A 20636-nucleotide genomic window follows, 5' to 3' on the forward strand; every position below is an offset into this window, starting at 1 on the left:
AATCTATAAAGCAATACAATTATCAACTTGTAAACCAAGAAGATTCTCCCTCTTTTATTCTCGCTAAAAATTAAGTTATATTGCAAAGTCAAAATTGCTTTAGAGCTGTCCCAGAGTTTTATGGTCCAGTTATTTGCTGATAAGTGCTTCTGCATTATTATGTGAAAGAAAGTTCCAGATCCAGAATTAGCCGTGAGCAAACTAAATTCTGCAGGTCTTGAGATAAATCAAGGACAATAATGAATTCACATGGGCAGCTCTGTAAGCTCTGGCCCTACGTTAATAATTATTCTTCATCCAAATTAATTCATATACCTGCAATTGAGCTGTGTAGCTTTTTGAGAAATAGGAGCTTTAATGCTGTCTGTGCTAAATATAAATGGCCATTGAGGAGTCACACCAAGACCGTATTTCGGCAACTGTTCTTTTGAAATGACTCATTCTCTTTCTAGCTCTTAATGTTCACGCACAGTAAGGGAGTGACCCTTTTTGAAAACTGCACACTTCCCACTTGCACATGCCACATCTAAAAATGAAGTACAGTACATCATAAATCAGTTTTCAGGCTGCAGCTTGCAGTATTTCTATCAGCCGTAATTACCTAAGAGTTTGTGATGCCGACTCAGAAGCACTACCCTTTCCTGCGCCGTCAAATACTTGACTAAACATTTCTAAATCAACACACTTGTCTGTGTACACTAATCCAAAAAATGGATACTGGTGACTTGTTCAGAACGACCCGCTGTCCTACCAGACGCAGACAGACAAACGTTAGCGCGCCGCAATCACCAGTCAGAGAAGCATCTGATGCTGATACCTGACCGCCGGTGACTCATCTACCCTGCCATCATGGGTTGAGGAAGAAATGCCTTACAGGGTGTTTGAAGAAATGCTGCCAAGCTATTTTAAAATGCAAGACTGACCTTCAAGGACAGGAAGCTGACAACATATCAGTGCCTACTGCTCCCCAAGCTCCATGCAGAACCACATGTCTTTAAACCATTTCAATGTTGATGAATGGCCTTACAGTTATATGAAATGGAAAACACAAAAGTGATAATGAAAAAAAATCAATGAAAAAAAAAAAATCACAAAATAACAACAAAGAAAGAAAGCATTAGATTAACTGCAATAATTATACATTCTTAAAGAGACACATTGAAAAGTTTGTTAAAACACAGCAACACATTTCCTCCTTTCAACAACAAATGATCAAAACATTAATATTTAAGAATCTGCGGCTAACACTACCTGGACAAGGGGCAGTGCTATTGCAAACCCTTGATTCTCTTAAAGGGCCGCTGCAGTGTGTTCCGTATGGTGAGACACATGTTCTTGTTCGCACCTGCGACCCTTGACTGCATGTTACAGAGCATGAGCTCCACTGGGACCACTCCTCTGGACCTGATTCACCTGTGTGGGAGAAGGGTGACACTAGTTAAATGCAGCAATACGGTCCTTGGGCAGGGCTTACGGGGCGGGGTGGGGCAAGGTGGGCAGGGTTGAGTCAAATGGGGGAGGGGCCAACATGAGTCACGTTGGGGTGAAGTGGGGTCTTTAAGATTCATAAGAACACTATTGTACAGTCTATACTACCTTTATGTGATCTTTGATAAATACTGAATCTGCAGCTAAATTCTTCTGACTAGTAATTTCATTTGTATGCAACACAATAAAGTGCTTTGCAAAGTAGGCGAGATGTGTCAGTGAATCAGCCTTTTTACAACGAATTTAAATGTACATTTATGCAAAGATCACAGTGAAGGCACATCTATGATTTTATTTATATATATATATAAATCTAACAGTAGACATCAGGGTTACATCTAATTGTTTCATTTCATCCGTAAAAAAAGAATTCATGCATTTCAATGAAACCCAATAATATGCTTAAGTCAGACCATAAAGAAACAAAATCTCATAAGAACATGGTGACATGCAAGAAAGACAGCATCTGAGAAAAGAAAATTAAATTGAATGGGTGTTAGTTCAGAGAGAAGCCTGAGTTATGGATTCCCTTGCACTGCAGCAAACTATCTAGTTTCCTTGACAACAGAACATATTAGGTGTTTTAGACGATGGTTTCAAATACTTTTCAAATCCACGTTAACCTCTTAACTCCCAGGGGTGGAGGAGAATGAGAAAGTTAGCGGATTTTATTCAGCAGATTGCAGCCGTTTTCACGTGTGACTAAAAGCACACTCAAGGTTCTGTTTTAGCTGCAGAATAACAATGGATTCTGTCTCTATTGTCCAGGCCTTTGTGCCAACATGGAGCTTTTTGGCGAGCAGACTTTGAAGTAGTTCAACTCTGCACGCAGTCAAATAAGTAATTAAATAATCATACGTAGCATTTGGTAGCAGATTAGTAAAGACAAGGATCATAGTTGTTCTTCTAAAGATCTCTATTGAGTTAAATTAAAGAGAATAATTAGAAGAAACAGCATTGAGCCTTTAAATCTTCATTGTCCAAAAGGTCCAAATATCAGAAAGCCATGAAATGCTGAGTAAAGCCGTATATTCGGATGAGGCAGTGTGGTGATTTACAAAGCCATGGTAGCCTGAATGGAAAAAGAATAAATTATTTGGTGACAAGTGAATGGACAATACAATTCCTGCATTAGAGTAGTCACCAAATAATTGATGTTTGATTGTGTTAAACCCTCAGGTGAAGTATTCATTTTCTTGGAGGCTTTGGGCATTAGAGAAATAATTTCATACAAAGAATAATTCTTTCAATTGCAGCTCTGAATACATTTATGTCATTTGAAGTCATCAAATCATAATATAATTTTCAACACAGCATGCTTTTTTAAAGTAGTGCCTTAGCATGCTGTATCAAGGACACATAGATCCAGCCAAATAGGGATCTAAACCCTGCCCTTCATTTCAGATCATGAAATAGACTGAAAGGTGGATCAATTTATTAAATGAGGCAGTACAGGGAGAGTAAATAGTGTGAGAATGAGAAACAGAAAAGCACAGCGATGCGAGTCGACAGGGAAACAACATACCTACGGCGTGTGTAAAATGGAGAGGTGTTAATGGGTCAACGTTAGTACTGGTATGTCCGTATGGTGTGTCGCAAATTAAAATGGTAATGAAAGGAGTTCATAAACAATGATGGCAATTTAAATGGAACAACACATGAAAAAATTAAAACATTTCCCAAAAAATAAAGAATAAAAAAAATCTCAGATATATATATATATATATATAAACCCACCCACTAGGAAAAAAAGGGTTTGATAGATATAATAAAGCAACAAAAAGAAAGATAAAGAAAGCAAAATTCAGGTTTTGCTTTAATATTGCTGTCACCTATTCCAGTACTTTCTGTTTATTAAAAGTACTGAGGCAGTCGATTGTAAAAGTCCTTATAATTTCTGTTCTTTTATTGGATTCTACACTTGATTAAGCAACAGTCTCATTTTATCTCTAAGGGCAGCATCTATCAGTTCAACTTTTGCCAAGTATGTGTTTCATATTTGGCTGAAGGGGTGGGTTTTCCATTGAGTGACATTTAATTTATCATGCCTTGGAGGAAATCATTAACCGCATTAGGACCTTAGTTTTAAACCGCTGTTTAGTGAATGTTCCATGAGTAATCCACTTGCCAACTCACTATGTGACAATAAAACAAACAGACCCACAAAACCCCATTAAGTTATATATTCAAAGTAAATACTCAGAGAGAAATGGGAAATGTATCTTCCTACTTCATATGTAGCAATAGAAAGTGAATTGGAAAGAAATAATAATGCAAAACATTTCCACTTAAAAGGTGCAGTACAAGAGAGAGCATGCATGATGAAATTAAGTTTAGTTAACAAAATAAAGTAAAGAAACATAACTACGGTATTACCAGTTTGTGCCATAAATTTAGCAGATTCAGCTTGCTCCTGCAGGGCCTTTGTGTCATGAACTGATCTTGGCCGCTGACTTTTTACTGTATGCTCTCCGATCATTCCATATTCTATGGGACAAAATAGAGGTTCATATGAAAGCTAGGCTTAAACATGATTTTCTGAGAACAAAAGCTTATTACATACTGTTTTTCAGGATGTTCGAAGCAACTGCAGTACATGGCTAGAAACAAAGACCACACAAGTTTGTATTTAATTTGTCCTTTACTCTAGGGCATAGAACAATGCAACGGATTTATAAGGGTGAGTTGGGAGTATTAATTGAGCTTGAAAGCACAGCGTAGACACATAGCAAACATGCAAATAAACTCACATCGCTTTTTAAGACTCTAACACTTCATCAGACCAGCTCCCTCCCTCCCTCCCTCTCCCTCCCTCCCTCCCTCCCTCCCTCCTGCACACCCAGAAAAGAAAAGAAAAGAAAATGAAAGTAAAAATGTGTAAGCCATCAGAAAGCCACAGAGGAGAGGGGGTCATGGACATAACATGCTATTGATCCACAGTTTCCTCAACAGTTTGTCATCTTTGCAGGATTTCTTTTTGGTTTAGCCAGTCTAAAATGTTGTGATCCTTTTGTTAGATTAGGCAAATGTATTCTGAGCTGTATTCATTTCAATGCATGCCCTCTTTGTTTCCCATAAAGGGACAAAGAGACAATGAGCACAATGTTCTGACTCCACGCTGAGAAAAGCGATGCTTGCACTATTGCATTGTGTTACGAATTTGCATCAGCTGCTAAGTAAATGAGACACACTGTGAAACATTTATATGTTACTTACTTATTAACAAGCTGATGCAAATTATCTTCAAACTCTCATCTTAATTGAAAACCGGCATTACTTCGAGCAGTGTGGTCCTAATGAGGTGATTATATCATTTGCAAATAGGCAATGCAGGTGATAAACAACAACTTCACACATAGCTTATGTTAGTACATTAGACAATACAATGCATCAGCCATTGATAGGGAGGATGTTTAAATCTTCGCTTCTAATCTAGTTTGTAGCGTCAGTTGTCTGCGTTCCCCCTACAGCAAACTGTACGCCTAGAAAGACTGACCTCCCTCACAGTGAGCCTTATCTGTCAATCTCGTCTGATCGTGTTCCACTGAAAGCTGAAATTTTAGGACTAATTATACAGTAAATCACTTGACTACACGAGACGACAGTTGTCTGATCCACGCATCAGACTGTTGGCATTAACCAAATTATATCAACAAACATGTTCCATGATTGGATTAAGAAAAGTAAATGAATAAAAAAATGACTCTGGGTTTTTGCCGACATTCAAACAACATCCCTTCCCAGTATAGCGTCAAGAAAACTGTGTTTACATGAATAATTAGAATAGAGGGTATAATGAAAGGAGAGGAAGCCGCCAGGTAGAAACAAACATCGCAGCCTTTTGATGCTGATTGGGATCTTCAGAACCACGACTGCACAAAGTACGGAGCTTCGGAAGCACGTTCAAAGGTCTTTCTCTCTGATTTGATCGTGTCCACATCTGTTTTGCTCAAATTGAGCAGAAAGCACAGTGTGAACTCTGTGTGAAAAATGTGTTACACTGTACACTGATGGTTGGACAAACCGAGAGCAGTTGATCTAACGCTCAGTCATGGAAGGCTAACTACTGTAGATACTTTGACATGTTATGTCTTTACTGTGTTTTGGGCTCTACCCTGTGGTGCTTTGGATCAAGAACCAATCCCCTATTTAGCAGAATAAAAGGGCTGTCTGGTTTAGTCAGCCTGAATGTCTGCTACTTTGCAGGAAATCGGACAAAAAGCAGGGCCCACTGCTTTTTAATGAATTTATACAAGTGAAACTAAACACTAAAAGCTATGAGACAGCATACAATAGCACTTTCATTTCACTAAGCTCAGCAGGGCAGGGTGGATGTAGACAATACATAAACAAATACTTGACTTATTTTAATGGTTTTACTTTTCAGTAAAAGTCTGTTATATATCATTATAGCCACCCTACTGTCCTGTATTGCATAATGTAGCAACTATAGCAAGTACAAAAGGCAACGGAGCTTTTTACATGTGAATATCCCTAACTGTAGACTAAAAGAAAGAAATTCCTACCCAGCTCTCTATTGTGCATCCAGAAGCAACAGCTCCTGTATCAAGGAGGACATATACAGAACTGGAGGCTGTTATATTTTGTATTATCATTTTTAGATACTAATCATCATCCCTGGTTTCCCCTATAATTGGTCCTAACTCCATTTTACCTTTGGAAAAGATTTGCCTCCGCAAAACATTGATCAACTCAGCCTATTGACAGTCAGTCACACCTAATCTAATCTAGCTCTCACCGGCTCATGATGAACAATACAACAATGCGTTGAGAAATGAAAGAGATTATAAAAATGTCATTAAGTGTGATGTCAGTAAGAGACTTACTGTGTACTCATTACAGAGCACATGCGGCATTAATCAAACTTCACACATTTTTAAATAGAGGTTTGTCATCATGGATTCATCATTTCATCACTGATGTTTGAGTAATTATATCTACATCAGTCTGGACAGGAAGCTATTAAAAATAAAGCCCAACCTGTTGGTACTCAAATGAGAACTGGTTAGATTAGAGCAAAGGAAGTCTCAGTTTAAGTGTAAATGAGACTGGAGTCTTTTACGATGCCTCAAAGGTCTTAATCTTATAACTTTGTTCGTAGAATGGGAAAAAAAGCAGCATGTCGAAACGTGAGACCAGAAAAGTCCTGAGAAAGAAGCACATCGGTTTAATTGAACTACGAGGATTGTATTGAAGCCCGTGGCTGTATAACCGTTAACATCAGACACAGACCAGAGTTATAATAAATGGAGGGCCAGGCTGTTTGTCATTTGTCAAAGTGACACAAAAAAACACGAAGCGTCTTCACTGCATTACAAGGCAGAAAGCACAGATGATGCATTTAGCGTGTCATTACCTCGCAAACATTTCCTCTGCTTGAGACTGCATCATTTCATGTTTTGGCAAGTATTCAGAACTTTTTAACTGTGTGTTTTTAAGAAAATTAAGTTTAAGATTTACGAGGGGTCTGTCCTTCAGTCGGAACTAAAGAGAATACTTATTATCGATATCCATCAACCATCATGTTTCAACAGCAAAGGAGAGGCAATGCCATTCAGTGAAATCCATCACTGTTTCCTTTTGTGTTAATTCACATAACCTTGATGGCATGCATCACTGACAAAGCATGCGTTCTGCGCTTGACAATTTAAAAAGACATTCCTTTGGGTCTTATAGTGACCATTTATTCATCAGAATTGATGCAACTGAAGAATAGCGGCATTGCTTTTCTGAAATACTTGACATATTAGACACACATCCCTAAAATAGCTGAATTAGTTAGATGACCTTGGCAGACAGATCAGCAATAGACACTTTTTATTTCACGACAGGTAGAGCATTTTAACACAAGGTGAAAGCCATGCTTGATCCAGCAAACATTTAAAAATAGAAATAATCTCCAACAATCTGGACCAAATGGACCAGACGGACAGGAAGGAGTTGCTTCTGGAGAATATTAGTTCTTACAAGTAGACCTGAATTGGTTTATATCAAGAATATTATGGATTGTAGTAAATGCATGCAATTGGTAATAACTGGCAGTAAAAATGTACTGAGAGCAGTCATATAAGCGTATCTATGTTGCAGATACTGTAATGGAAAGTCAATGTCCAGTGTGCTGTATTTACTGAACAAAGTGAGGGTAAGGGGCCATTATTAACGTCGTCATTGCTGTCATCGTACTGAAATAAAATGGTTCTCTTTATACAGATACAATGTACATGGAGAAGCGGGACTCCTGGTCAAATATATACTTGTACTTGCTGGATATTTTCATAGCCTCCATTTTCCTACACTCATATCCAAACACTGTATTTTTGGAGTGCAACTATCTACATTATTTCCTCTGTGTATTTCCCTTTAGATAATCCTGCCAACTCCATGAAACGAAATTTGGTAGCATCAGGACATCACCTAAATCTGTCTCCTTATGTGCTTTCTCAGAAGTTTAGTGTAATTGTCAGCAGATTCACTGATGATTTGTGTGACTCACTATAGATACACAGGAACCAAAATAACTCCTTGTCAGTCTCAGCTTCATGTCTCTCTAAGATTGTTAACATTGGCTTCTTTTGACAGCCTAGACTTCCAAGCAGGCTAAAGCGAATGTGGCCAACATCTTGTGATGGCGTGAAATAGGATTTTGACTGTGTGTTTGACAATATTATTTATCTAATATTTTGGGATTCTCTTGTGTATGAGCTCACTGTCACAGAAAAACAGCTACCTAATGCTCCACACAAACACTCACCCACAAGCACAGACACAATATTGTAAACCCTCTTCCTGTTTCTCGTGTTTTACATTTTCAAAAGCTCCTAATTCGCTAAAGGAAGAAGCTGAACTAGCACTGCATTCAGTAACACTGCGCAACATCAAACCTGCAATTACTCCAGTAAGTGCAAAAATAGATCTTTTAAACGGTGCAAGCAAAAACGACATGCTGCTGCCACGATGTGCCATCAGTTTATAATGGCAGCCATTTTGCCTGCTTGTCAGGGATGATCAGCAAATCAGGTGAGTAATAAAGAGGTGAGGGATGAGATTAGGCTATTTCGAGAAATAATGCCTTCCTCTCAACTTTGAGAAACTGAAGTGATTCAGTGGCTAGTCTCGGGAATCAGGCTGCTTTGCAAGTTGATCGTATCGTGAGATATGTCTGGCCGCACTAAAAAGGAAAGGAGAATCACTCTTCTGTTTCAATCGGCTTTGGAAGCTGGATCTCTAGAGGTGCATATGTTAGCAAAGCCAGCGCTGCATGCAGGAACCGCCAAAACAATGAAAACCTCTGGGTCAAATGTAACAAAATGTCTGCTCAAATTACTGGCTTTACAGGCGCTGGTCACCACTGGGCTGTAACCTCAGCAGGTGACAATACATGAAGGTTATAACAGAGGGATACCAGGGCTCAGAATTTGAGGCAACAGTGTTACTGAATGTGCTGTGGCACAAAAACGGGCCTTCATCACAGTGTCAAAGATGTGCAAACATGGATAGTGCTGGACAGTATTCTCCTGCCCGAGCCAAACTATTCATGTGAGCCTGATTATGTGGGCTCAAAGCTTTCCTTACCCATCACAGCTCATTGATGCTTTCAAGCTTAATTAGTGGCTATATTTACGCTTGATTTAATTGATGTCCCACTACTAAGTGCATTCAGTATATATAACAAACAAATAAAGACTCCGCACGCAATCAAAGAGAAAGAAAGTTCCCCGTGTCCATGACCTTTGTCATCACTGAGGCTTTGATTCACTGCATGCCGGGAAGTTGAAGCCTGCCGCAGAGAGCCTAATGGAAGACATTTGATTTCCAGGTTCATCTTCACCGTGTGGACACGTTCCATGTGTAATTTTATCGAAAGGCAGTAAAAGCCAGCCCCATGTCCAATGACTGATGTGTCTAACCTTGCATGAAATGAGCCTTTACTCAAAGGCCCCTATGAGTAGCGTCTATCAGGGGCTCTCCGCTTCCTGCCGTCTATGCATTCCTGCCTGACTGACTGACTGACTGACTGTCACAAATGTAGCTCTTAATGAGAGGCACTTCATTACCACTACACTCTGAAGAGTGTAAGTTCCCAGAATACCAGTAAGAGGATTACCTCACTATCCCGTGACTGGTCGTTGATCCGTTTCTCATCGGCTGAGCTGAGACTGGCAAATTTTGGTCAAATGTAGTGATAATCTGGATTGTAAAGTGCTTAAATTACATTTTAGATATGAGACCAAATAAGAGAAAGGTTAAACTTGTTCTTAGCTTGTGATAAATAAGACATAACCGAAAATGAAAATGAAAAAGCCTTTAATAAATGGGCGTAGCGTGTATATGTGTTTCAACTCACGTGTCGTCTTCTGGGCACACTTTTCATTTTTAGATATATTGGAGTTGTGTTTCAGTCATGTATTACAATGGGAATATGTTTAAACATGAAACGATGCAAAACTATAATTAAAGACATTAACCTTTACAAATGCTGAAAGTGAGCACATGCTAAAACAGTTGTGTAATAATTGAAAGGTCTAGAAATGTCTGTTTGTAACGACAGCGTCTGTTCATTGACTTGTTTCCTGGAGGTAAATAAAACCTGAACATCAATGCAGAATAATGATCAAACCCTGGTCTGGTTGATTGTTTTCTAGAACAAAACCCCCCAAAACCAGCAATTACAATTAACACCAAATGAAAGACAATTTATAACAACAAAACCAAAGGAAAGCAAAAAGAAAATCATGTTGTTTTTTTGTCATTATGTGTCATAATGTGTTACAGTGGAATACATAAAAACATAAATAAAAAACATCCAAAACACTTTTATTCACAAGTAAAGACAGATTATAGTATATTTTACTTATTCCAACATTTACTTAGTAAGTATCAGTGTTTTAGACAAAACTGTGAAGATTACTTTTTGATGTCAAAAAAGAATAAGAAATACGATGATGATGATTATGAAGTAATGAACACGCATCGTATTTTAGCTCATTAACACACCTCCACATCCAAACCGGGACTGAAGTGTTTCTCAGACCTCAAAATCGGACTACCATTCAGAAACGATCTTATAAGTCTCCTTAAATGTCCTCAATGTATCTCCTTACACCCATTACACAAACCCTTCACCATTGATGGGACCATATGCTTGTGCCAATCTAAAAAACTCAATTAGTCCTTCATTAAGAAAATGAGGGGGTTGCACGGAATCAGATACAAATTAAGAATTGTCCTCTGAGACGTACAATTATCCATCATATTCCTTCTGCCATCTGTTTGCTTCCTGTTGACTCTCCTAATGACTTAGATTGAAGCCAAATTAGAATTCCGTGCAACTGCCGCTGCACCTCATTGAAAAAGTCATGTGAACTCGCATAAAAATGGAGTGAGTGTGGTGAGACAAGCGCTCAGAATACAGTCTGTTGTAAGTAGAGAGGACATATTTTGTATTACTGATGGGAAGGCAAATGAGTGGCTGGGAGATTGCATTGATAATTTACAGCACGATGCTAAATCACAAGGTTATTGAGCAGTACCTCACAAAGCAACCTAGATGGAGCTCTGACGTTATCAAAGCACTGCATCAAGAAGCCCTGTTGCTGGGTGCCGTGAGCAGATCATTCCCCCTCTTTTCTGTACACTTCAGGGAACAGGCCTCACCAGTCCGACTTCATATCATGTCAGCTCATCCAAACGTGTATAAGTTGAATCTCTACTCTATCAGACGCCGCACAATTTAGATGCATATTCCACAGCTAAACTCTCTACTATGATAATCTGCCATCACAAGAATCAAAAGCATCATCCGCATTACTGTGGTTGTAAACCAATGCTGGCTTATCAATGTCCGGAAAATAGATCTGGTCTAAAAAAAAGAGAGGGGGAATAAATTGAAAACAACAACAACAAATTAAGATACACATTTCCTTTCCATCTATTCCGGGTTTTGACAAAGATGTACCCTCTGCATCATAATCTGAGCAATGTGTCGTGCTCTCAGTTCAGCTGCATGATGCTATCAGAAAATGGATCCGCCTATGGAGCAGTTTAAAGTGAAAGCAATGCCAAGATTGCAGCTTATAACTTGCAAAATCACCAGCCTTTTCAAAAAGCGACACTGCTGAACCACCCGTGACTAAGAGTGGGGCTGCTGCAGGGACACAACTGAAAGGACTACTGTGCACCGACAGAAACAAGGATGGAGGCGGATTACTAATGAAACCATTTCAGAGAGAGAAGTCACGTTATATGAATAGTATATAAACTACACATTGCACACCATGTGAAATGCTGGGGCCTTCTCAAATCTGGGACTTTAGTCGGTTGCTTAAAGTATCTCATGAAATATTCTCTTGTAATTGTTGGCCAATTGCCTCGAAACAAGAGATTTTTTTCTTCTTCTTTTTGACCAGCAGGGTATGATCTTAAAATTATGAACGTAAATTATGCACAGTTGTCTTTGGGGGTATGCTTTGCTACAATGCTCTTGAGAAGGGACATTGGGAATGGGAAAATGGAAGCAGCTTTTTGGCATCACTATAGAAACACACAACCCCAGTAGATGACCTGGCAGTCACACACACTGCCAAGCTCAATGCCACCATGCCAAGCAATGCATCTGTCAAGTGAGAAACATGACACATTTTTTAGCACCTTTGCGACTGCAGCCAATTTTCAAAGAGCATACCTTGTCCTTTTCTAAGCTATTTTGCTTGGCATACCAAGTAGTGACCTCCATTAAATAGAGTCATGGTTTGTCGTCCATGGAAGCTCCTCACTAATAAACAGGAAATGATACACCTACGAAATTAAAAGAGCAAAACACAATATGGACTCCGTATATCCATGGATGCAAATGTGGTTGGATGGCCATATTTTGAAGCCAGATAAATCATTTCCAACAGCCCCTAATGAGACTTTCATAATTCATGCTGTCAGCCTTTCCACAGCACCAATCATGTCTGATCCTTTTGCAGGGGTAAAACCCACTGCTTTCAGACTGCCACCCTGCATCTATCAGCACAGGGAACATTGTGTCATATGCAAGTTAGTCATGAGGAAGATGCCTGCAACATGCCCTGTCTTTGCTCATTGGCCGAGCTCATGTTAAAGCAAATACACTCTCCAAAATAATTACGAAGACACAGTGGTGATGCTGAAATGTCCTCAGACAAGCGCACGAGAGCAGCGCGATAGGATTTTCATTTAATGGATTCTGATGTCAAGTCTGGGAGCAGCAGAACCATCACAGTTCTTATCATTTTGAAAGCCACACTTGGCTGCTCTGGATTCTATTCACTGCCTGTGTTTTATAACTCAACACATCCAGTATATGGTCTACAATGACGTTTACTTGATTATTCCCATTTCAATAGAATTTGTCAAAATGATCATTTGTTCACGCGTTTAGTTTTAAAATTTAACCAGATGACCAACAGCGTTGGCTTAAAATCTAAACACAATTTTTCTTTTTGGTTTAACATAGCATGGCTAACACTATGTCATCATTTGTATTACTAAGCCTGCATTAATGTAATTAGAGTTGAATTCCCACAACCTCAGGCTGTTTCTTTTAGAGTAAGGTTGGCCGTACTCTAACCTGTGGTGTTTTCTATTCTTTATTTAGACTGTTGTAAAGGGTTGAGGGCACAGGAGAGAAAACACTACTGGGATTCAGTCCCAGGACAAAGGGGGCAATTGCTTTGAGAGTCAGGGGATTTAACCGCCTGATGATCTCTGGAAACCCAGAATATTTATGAGATCACGTCACACAATGTGACCATGTACAGGGTTCAAATTCACTTTCTGTAAAATGTCTCTTCCAGGCTTTTTCAAAGTGATTTTGTCAAACATTTTTTTAAAAAGAGGCAATGTCAAATGAATAGTGCCTTTTTATCATGAAAAACACTCACAATGGTAAGGGTCAACAATGAAATAGCATCTAAACTGCTGCACTCAAAGTCTTATTTTTCTAACTTTTTCATCCCTTTATCAAAGAGATGCTAAGTACTGTTAAATTAATAGAGCAAAAAAAAAAAAAAGCATTATCTTAATTTTAAATTATGCTGAATCGCGCTGTTGAAATTATGCTGAGTCTTTGTGGAGGCTAATTGTAATTTCAGCAGGGCAAAGTAATTATGTGAAATAAGAGGGAAGAGCACATTGAAAATAGGAATAATCAGTTCATGTTGTTTTTATTTTCATACCCTTAAAGAGGTCTCGGGTTATTATCCACTCGAAGCTTTTGAAATCATAAGAACTGATGAAAGATCGAAGTGTCTTTCTCCTCGTCTATACAGTGTGAAGGACTTGCTGTCGAGCACATGCAACTTGGTTTGTCTGTGTACAAAGAGCTGTATTGCCAATGGTGGTGGGAAAGACAAAAGCATCACTGTTCTGGGTGAAAACAGCATTCCTTCATCAATAGAGCAACGTCATTGGTGTCCTTGTTTTCTGTAGTCTGCCTCATCTTTCTGGACATTAACTGGATCATGAAGTGGATCTTTTACACACAGATTGTAAGGGCAATTAGGTTACTGTGATTCAATAATCAAACTATTGCTTCACTGGGGTTTCTTTACTTTGATATGGTTGCAGTGCACTGTAACCATTTCAAAGTAAATATCTATGTGCATGTAAATAACTAAATGAGCACGCAATATAAGTAATGAATCAAAATTGTCAGCAAACAGTAATAATCAATGAACCTCCTGGTTCTTTTTTTTTATAATTTCCCCATCCACCATCATTGCCCATCCAGCGTAGAATTAAAGCTTGGTGATTGCAGTTTATTGAGCCAAATTTGGATTTCTGCATCGTGAAGTTATTCCAAGTTTCAAAATGATGTCTTGTCGCCATGTGGAGCTGCCAAAGAGCAAAGTTGGCTGCAGCAGCTTGAAATATACTGTAAACACGAGTAAAAGAAATCTGACTCATTGGCTAGAGGCAGAAACTGCAATCAGTCCTTGACCAGACCATGACCTTGTATCTTTGGATACAAGGAGAGAAAGATTTTAAATGTACTCATCAACCAAAACGTAAGCCTGGATTCTCATCAGGTGGCTTTTAAAAAGGAAAAGTATCTCAATCAAACAAAAAGGCCTTCTAACTTTGCATAGCCTGGATCAAATCCTAGATGGAGTATGAAATTACTAATCAGTGACAGCTCCTTGTTATATGCAGCAGCAGAGGCAGCCAAGAGTGACATTAGTATTGGAAATTAATTGTTTTTTAATGTGCATGTCTCCATCGTCCACCACCACATAGCCATGCACCATTACTGCGGTCAATTAGCCATTCAACATCTTACCGTTGGCCAATGCATGGAATTGATTACCACACCACAAGCTTTCCCTGCAGCCTACCACGTCCAGAATATTAAGTGTTGTGTAAAAAAAAAAAACAGAACAGTAGAACTCAACAAAGTAAATTAAATCAGCTTTAACCTAAACATGACTGCTAAATCGTTTTCCACCCAGAGGCCACTACCAAATCTGCATCAAAAACAGCTACGGCAGTGATTCACATTTCCATCCCTAGACACACAACACAGGTCTTATTAGACACTTAGACCTCTGATTCTACTGACTTAGTAGAATTAGTGTGTCAAACAAGTGCAGAGCTAAATCTTATTAAAAAAACTTCCATTTTTGTTCTCGGATATGGGAGGAAATAAAGCCCCTTCAACTCAGCCTCTGAGCTTTTTTGGCTGTGATGCCATTAAGGATGATTGAAGTGCATTATCTGGGCACACAATGGCTGCTGTCCATTCAGCTGTGCTCTACAGACCACTGAAATAGGGAGCTGGAAAGACACTTACTGCAGAGGAATGTAGAGTTTTAGAGGCCCATGATACCCATGCCCCCCAATAGCTTTGGCTGAATAGCCTGTCTGACCCATTGTCATCCAGTTCACGCTATTGTCGATCTACCTGTCTGATATGCAGTCAAATCTCTCACATCTTCCACCTCTCAGCAAAGGTGCTGTAAGGCTTGAAAAGGAGGTTGATTTAAAATATATTCCTTTCTTCAATTCAGTGATGGTACCAGGTGAAGCGGTTCATTTGCAGAATAATCCGTCTCTGGCTATGGCAAGGATTCTACATAATTTCTCCCAGTTTATTGGGATCTTGCGTGGATGCTTCTCACAGTGTTTGAATAAATCAAATTGCTCGGAATAACTCCTAATTTGGTGAGATACTTATGATGAATTAATGTTGCTGTGTACATGCATGAAATAATCAATACATACACCGCTGTCAGACTGGAGCATCCTACATTTCCTTGTGAAGGTAGCTTCTTGTTCATTCTGTGTTTCTCACACAACCAACAGCGTGTGATCTGTTTGTGAGGCCGAATGACAAAACCATTTCCTTTCCACTTCCCTTGCACATTTGTGAAAGCAGCCTTAATGAGCTTTTCAATGCAAAAAAATGGAATGGAGCCCCATATTTTTCCCACTCTAATCAGCAAAGGAAAAAATATGTCTTTTCATGCACTCTCTTGCTCTAATCTACTTAGCATGTATTAAACTAGGCAAAAGTTCAAGGACATCAATAGCTACATTTCCCCCCCACGCACAGTTAGCTGCTTAGACAGTAAAAAAAGGGATTGAACACCAAATAGGCGAAGAAACAATTTGAGTCCTGCCTATCTTCTCACCTCATTATGGCATTTAGAGGCACTGATGAATGCATATTTTCTATATTTCCTCCTGATTTGAAAACAGGCGGCACTGAATGGTCACATAAATCAACTCTATTCAGCCAGTAATTGAATCTCCATGGACATAAGATGATGTAAAAATAGAGGGTAATCAGAGGGCACAATGTACTATTCTTGTATTTAAGGAATATTATGCAGTCGAGAAATGGAACTGCAGAATAATGACCGGATGATTTTCCTCATTAGACACAGTCTACAAATGAAATGCTGTAAATGAAAAATAAAACCTCTGCATTTGAACATGAAAAGGCTATCTGTAAAATGACATGCTTATTAATATATATGGAGAAAACCTAGTGTATGGATGGCTGCATGTGGTGATGAATATCATGTCATAGATCTAATTCTCAGCTAGTCTTACATCATTATGGCACGTAAACCCAACACAAAATTGTATTAAAAAAGCAATTTGTCATGTAAGTTCTACAACTGGAAGTGATTTTGTACTGTATGTATACCCTAGTTTATTTTAAAATGGCAAAAAACAAAAATAGATTGTGGTTTGTAGCTGCAGAAACACATAACTCCATGAATACATTAAATGTCCAGTGTGACAAGCAGAAGTTCAGCATTAGCCTCCTAGATACAATGGCAACTTTTGGTGAATTGCCTCACAACTAGCTGCATTAATAGGAACAGTGCATTATAAATTAACAGCAACTGAAATCTATAAAATCCAAAATTACATTTTTATTTAGCTACTGTCCTCTACTTGGTGCTAAACAACTTGATTTTTTTTGTTAAAGCTAATAAGCTTATTATATGACTAAACCACCAACAGTTTTGAGTGTGATTCCAGTTTGTATTGGGGAACTTTAAGGTTGTTTGAATTATTGATAATATCAAATATGCCATACTTTGAATACTTATTCAATCAAACATGCTTGGAGAAATGATGACTGTGTCTTTTCCTGTTCTTTGCCCTAAAGAACCAGTTTCTGCCCATTTTGCAGAATATGTAATTCACATGTGTGCAAATAATGACAATATAACATTGTTTTTCTATTCTTTTTTTTCAATCTATAGATTATTTGTTCCATTAAATATTGTATTTAGCCATAACGACATCAACCACTGCTGGAGTTGAAGTAACTGCCATCCTGAACTAATTAGAATAATCACACGCGTCTCCCATTGTCACAAATAATAGGTCAACCTGTATCCTGCTATGTCGCCGTGCTTCTGTACAGAACTGAAATAATTGGTCCATTAGCCAGACTGATTATTTGATTGACAGAGTAGTAATTTGGCCCCTATTTCATTTTTCGATTCATCATATCGGTCATTTATCAAGCAAAATGCCAAACATTTGTTGGTACCCGCTTTGCAAATGTCGAGACTTTGCCTTGTCTTGCATTCTAGTAAACTGAATTCAAATTATTTGATATTAGAAATAATTATTAATTGCTGTGTAGTTGTCAATGTCAATGTCCTAAGACATTGTTTTGTGCCTATGTATTCTACTCTTGCTTTGTCAGTTCAGTTGAGTTCTATATAGCCTTGCTCAGGACATTCAGCCCCAAAAGGTCCCATAGAAAAGCTCTGCTGTGCGCTTCACTTAAACAGATGTGGGACAGTTAACAAGACCTACATCTACATACCACCACTACAAATATTGTTCTCATCAAGTACCAGTGAGCCTCCAGCCTCAGGGGGCAGTAATGAGCCCATTACACCTTAGCGCTCCACAATGAGGGGAATAAGACACCACGCACCACAAAATGTATTTGGACAAATGACACAAAGGGTAGATTAATGCTTTATCTGAACTGGTTAGTTTTGCAAATGTATTGTCTGGTTAGCAACCCCACCTCCGCACAGCTGCTTCCAGAGACTTTGCTAAAGGACCTTGTGGGACTGTCTCATCCAGAAGTTAAATATTTGTTGTAGACACTATTGTTGGCACTGCAGTAAAACATCAATCTCACACACATTAGCAAGACTGCAATATGGGGCAAGCAAGCATCACTCAATAATACAATATGAGCGAGTGCCATTTGAGGTTATGGGTAAAGTGTCAGATTACAGACCGACATGAATGACTGATGGATTTACTGACTGTCCAACTGATCAATGTGTTCATACCTCACATTTGTTGGTTGCTGGCAGCACACAACATTTCCCTGTGCTTAGAACAGTAGCAGTCCAGTTGCTGCACTGATGGTCTTGAAATCAAAGAGCCAGATTGACAGAACTCTGATCCAAATAAAATGGTGCATCAAGAGCAATCACCTTTCAAAGGGGGAAGGTTGTTCACCGGCCCTGCCTTTAGCTCAGTAATAGAGAGCAAGAGTCCTGCCTCCTTTTTAAAGTAGCCTCTGTTACAACTCAGCCAGGCAATGTACTGAAATGTGATACTAGTATTTCTCTCCCTTTTCTAAAATAGATTAGTATCTACTATTGATAGTGGAGAGTGTAAACAAAGCACCATGCCAAGACTCATGGGAGCTGTAGTTGTTTAATGCTGACAAAATTGTAATGTGAATATAAACATGTACAAAACATACACAGCCTACTGAGGGTTGCAGCCTACTCCGAAATAGAGAAATGCTATGTTTGCCCATCACATGGCTTTTTTTTAAATCTGATGCTCAGAGGAACTAGTCCAACTGCTCCCACACAGCCAAGCTGCTGATTTCCAAACAGTCCCACCTTCCTAACCAGCCAGCTACCTACCACAAGGCTCAATCATACAAGATGCTCCCTTGTTTGGGATTTGGTACAACTGACAGATGTCTCAACTATATGCTAACCTTCCCAGACCCACATAGAGTACAACAGTAACAGTTTCACTGTAACTCAATGTCTGGTAATAGGCATTTCTGAACCCAACAATAACTACTGTACATTGAAGATGTATGTAAGCATACCCTAACTTGTGTACCCAGGATGCAACAATACAAAACAGATTTGTGTTTCCCCTTTTTAAGTGTCTACACCGTAGATTAAACATAACAGAGCAATTCCAATTCATGTGGGACTGTTTGCATAACGTTATTGATTTGTCTAGTCCCACAAGGCACAATTGTATTGCTGGTTGTGGTTTCGCACATTAAAAAGCAACATATTTTCACTTAGTGTCTACAAAGCCATTTTTCATGGGAACAATTAGCATTCCCTGCTGTTAATTTCCAGTGGCATTCCTGAGGGAGACAGCAGTGACATTAGACACATAGATCTTATTTTGCTGATAAGCTTTTGTAACATTTGTAGTCGCAGTCATACTGTTTTCTATTTTTAAACATAAATTAAATTAAATTTCAAAATTAAATAATCAGTCCATTTTAAGACAGCTGCTTTTTATCATCACAAGCTAGGCATAACATAAACATTACTATAGCTGGCAGGATACCCATGAGGAGGAATACTAAGTGAAGGTTAGTCTCCCATAATACACAACTGTCACAAAAACTAAAGGACAAAAAATTGACATCCAGTAAAAATCTTTTTTTTCTTAACCCTGACTGACAACAAACAATTACTGTTGTGATTACAGATCTATTGCTATGTATTTCGGTAATGAAAATTCAAATAATCAAAGCAAATAATGGCTTTTCATTCAGTAAGGATAATCATTCTTAAATAAACAGTATATATGTAGCTTTTTATCTAATACACACTGACATGTTAGCTAAAACTAATCACAAGAGACACTTTCTCCATGATTATATTTATGAGTCAATGCAAAATGCAATACATTTCATTTGAAGTTAGAGCAATCAGCAATTCCAGTGTCTCTAGGCACCCTGCAGAGGCAGGAGACTGGATTCATTATATGACATTCTCAATAATGCATTAGGCATGAGCCCTTCTTGTTTCTCCTTGTTTTAATGTCTCTGTCAACAGTGGCTTGTCTGCTTGCATCGAGTGACCTCCTCCATGATCAACTTATGATTAACTGAGACCCCTCGCTTTGTGAAAGCCACATTCTTACCACACAGCGGAGACACATACGTTCTGTCACATCTTAAGCAATTCACACATCCAGCGGGTGGAAGTAACTTCTAAAGGGGAATCTCACAAGAGCACCAATCAGTCGGAGATTTTTCCTCATTATATTTAATAGCAGGCTGCGCAGTTATTTAAGGCTGCAGCTTCATCCCTCACTTTTTTTGCTTTTCACTCATTCTGTTACTGTTCTTAACTTCGGAGAACTGGACAATTAATGACATTTCCAACTCCGTCTTTAAAAAGTACACTGAACATTTAATTGCAAAGCACTGTGCATAACAGAGGACCTCCATAAACCTCATATATAATCTCTGAAGCTCAGTCAACACGGTGCTCATTTAAAAAAAAACAATAGACCTCATTACATCTATAAAGTGCTAGATGTTATATCCTCTTTATGTGTGCTCTTTGAGGGTCAGCCTACACTTACATCTAATTATACTGATATAAGCGAGAGAG

The 20636-nt window shown here is 38.7% G+C and overlaps 1 protein-coding gene across 1 annotated transcript in view; it reads right to left on the reverse strand.

The window, feature by feature from the left end:
• The window catches only part of adgrb3 (adhesion G protein-coupled receptor B3), a 104931-nt gene that overhangs the window by 57897 nt on the left and 26398 nt on the right, over positions 1-20636 (reverse strand). The window contains exons 2-3 of the mRNA XM_076077161.1: positions 3865-3975; positions 1252-1413 (exon numbers count right to left, since the gene is read on the reverse strand). Of these exons, the coding sequence (XP_075933276.1) occupies positions 1252-1413; positions 3865-3975 (273 nt within the window). The remainder of the gene's footprint in view (positions 1-1251; positions 1414-3864; positions 3976-20636) is intronic.

This window comes from Anarhichas minor, unplaced genomic scaffold (assembly GCF_050575085.1).
Source record: "Anarhichas minor isolate MPS153535 unplaced genomic scaffold, ASM5057508v1 ptg000058l, whole genome shotgun sequence".
NCBI classification, from domain to species: Eukaryota; Metazoa; Chordata; class Actinopteri; order Perciformes; family Anarhichadidae; genus Anarhichas; species Anarhichas minor.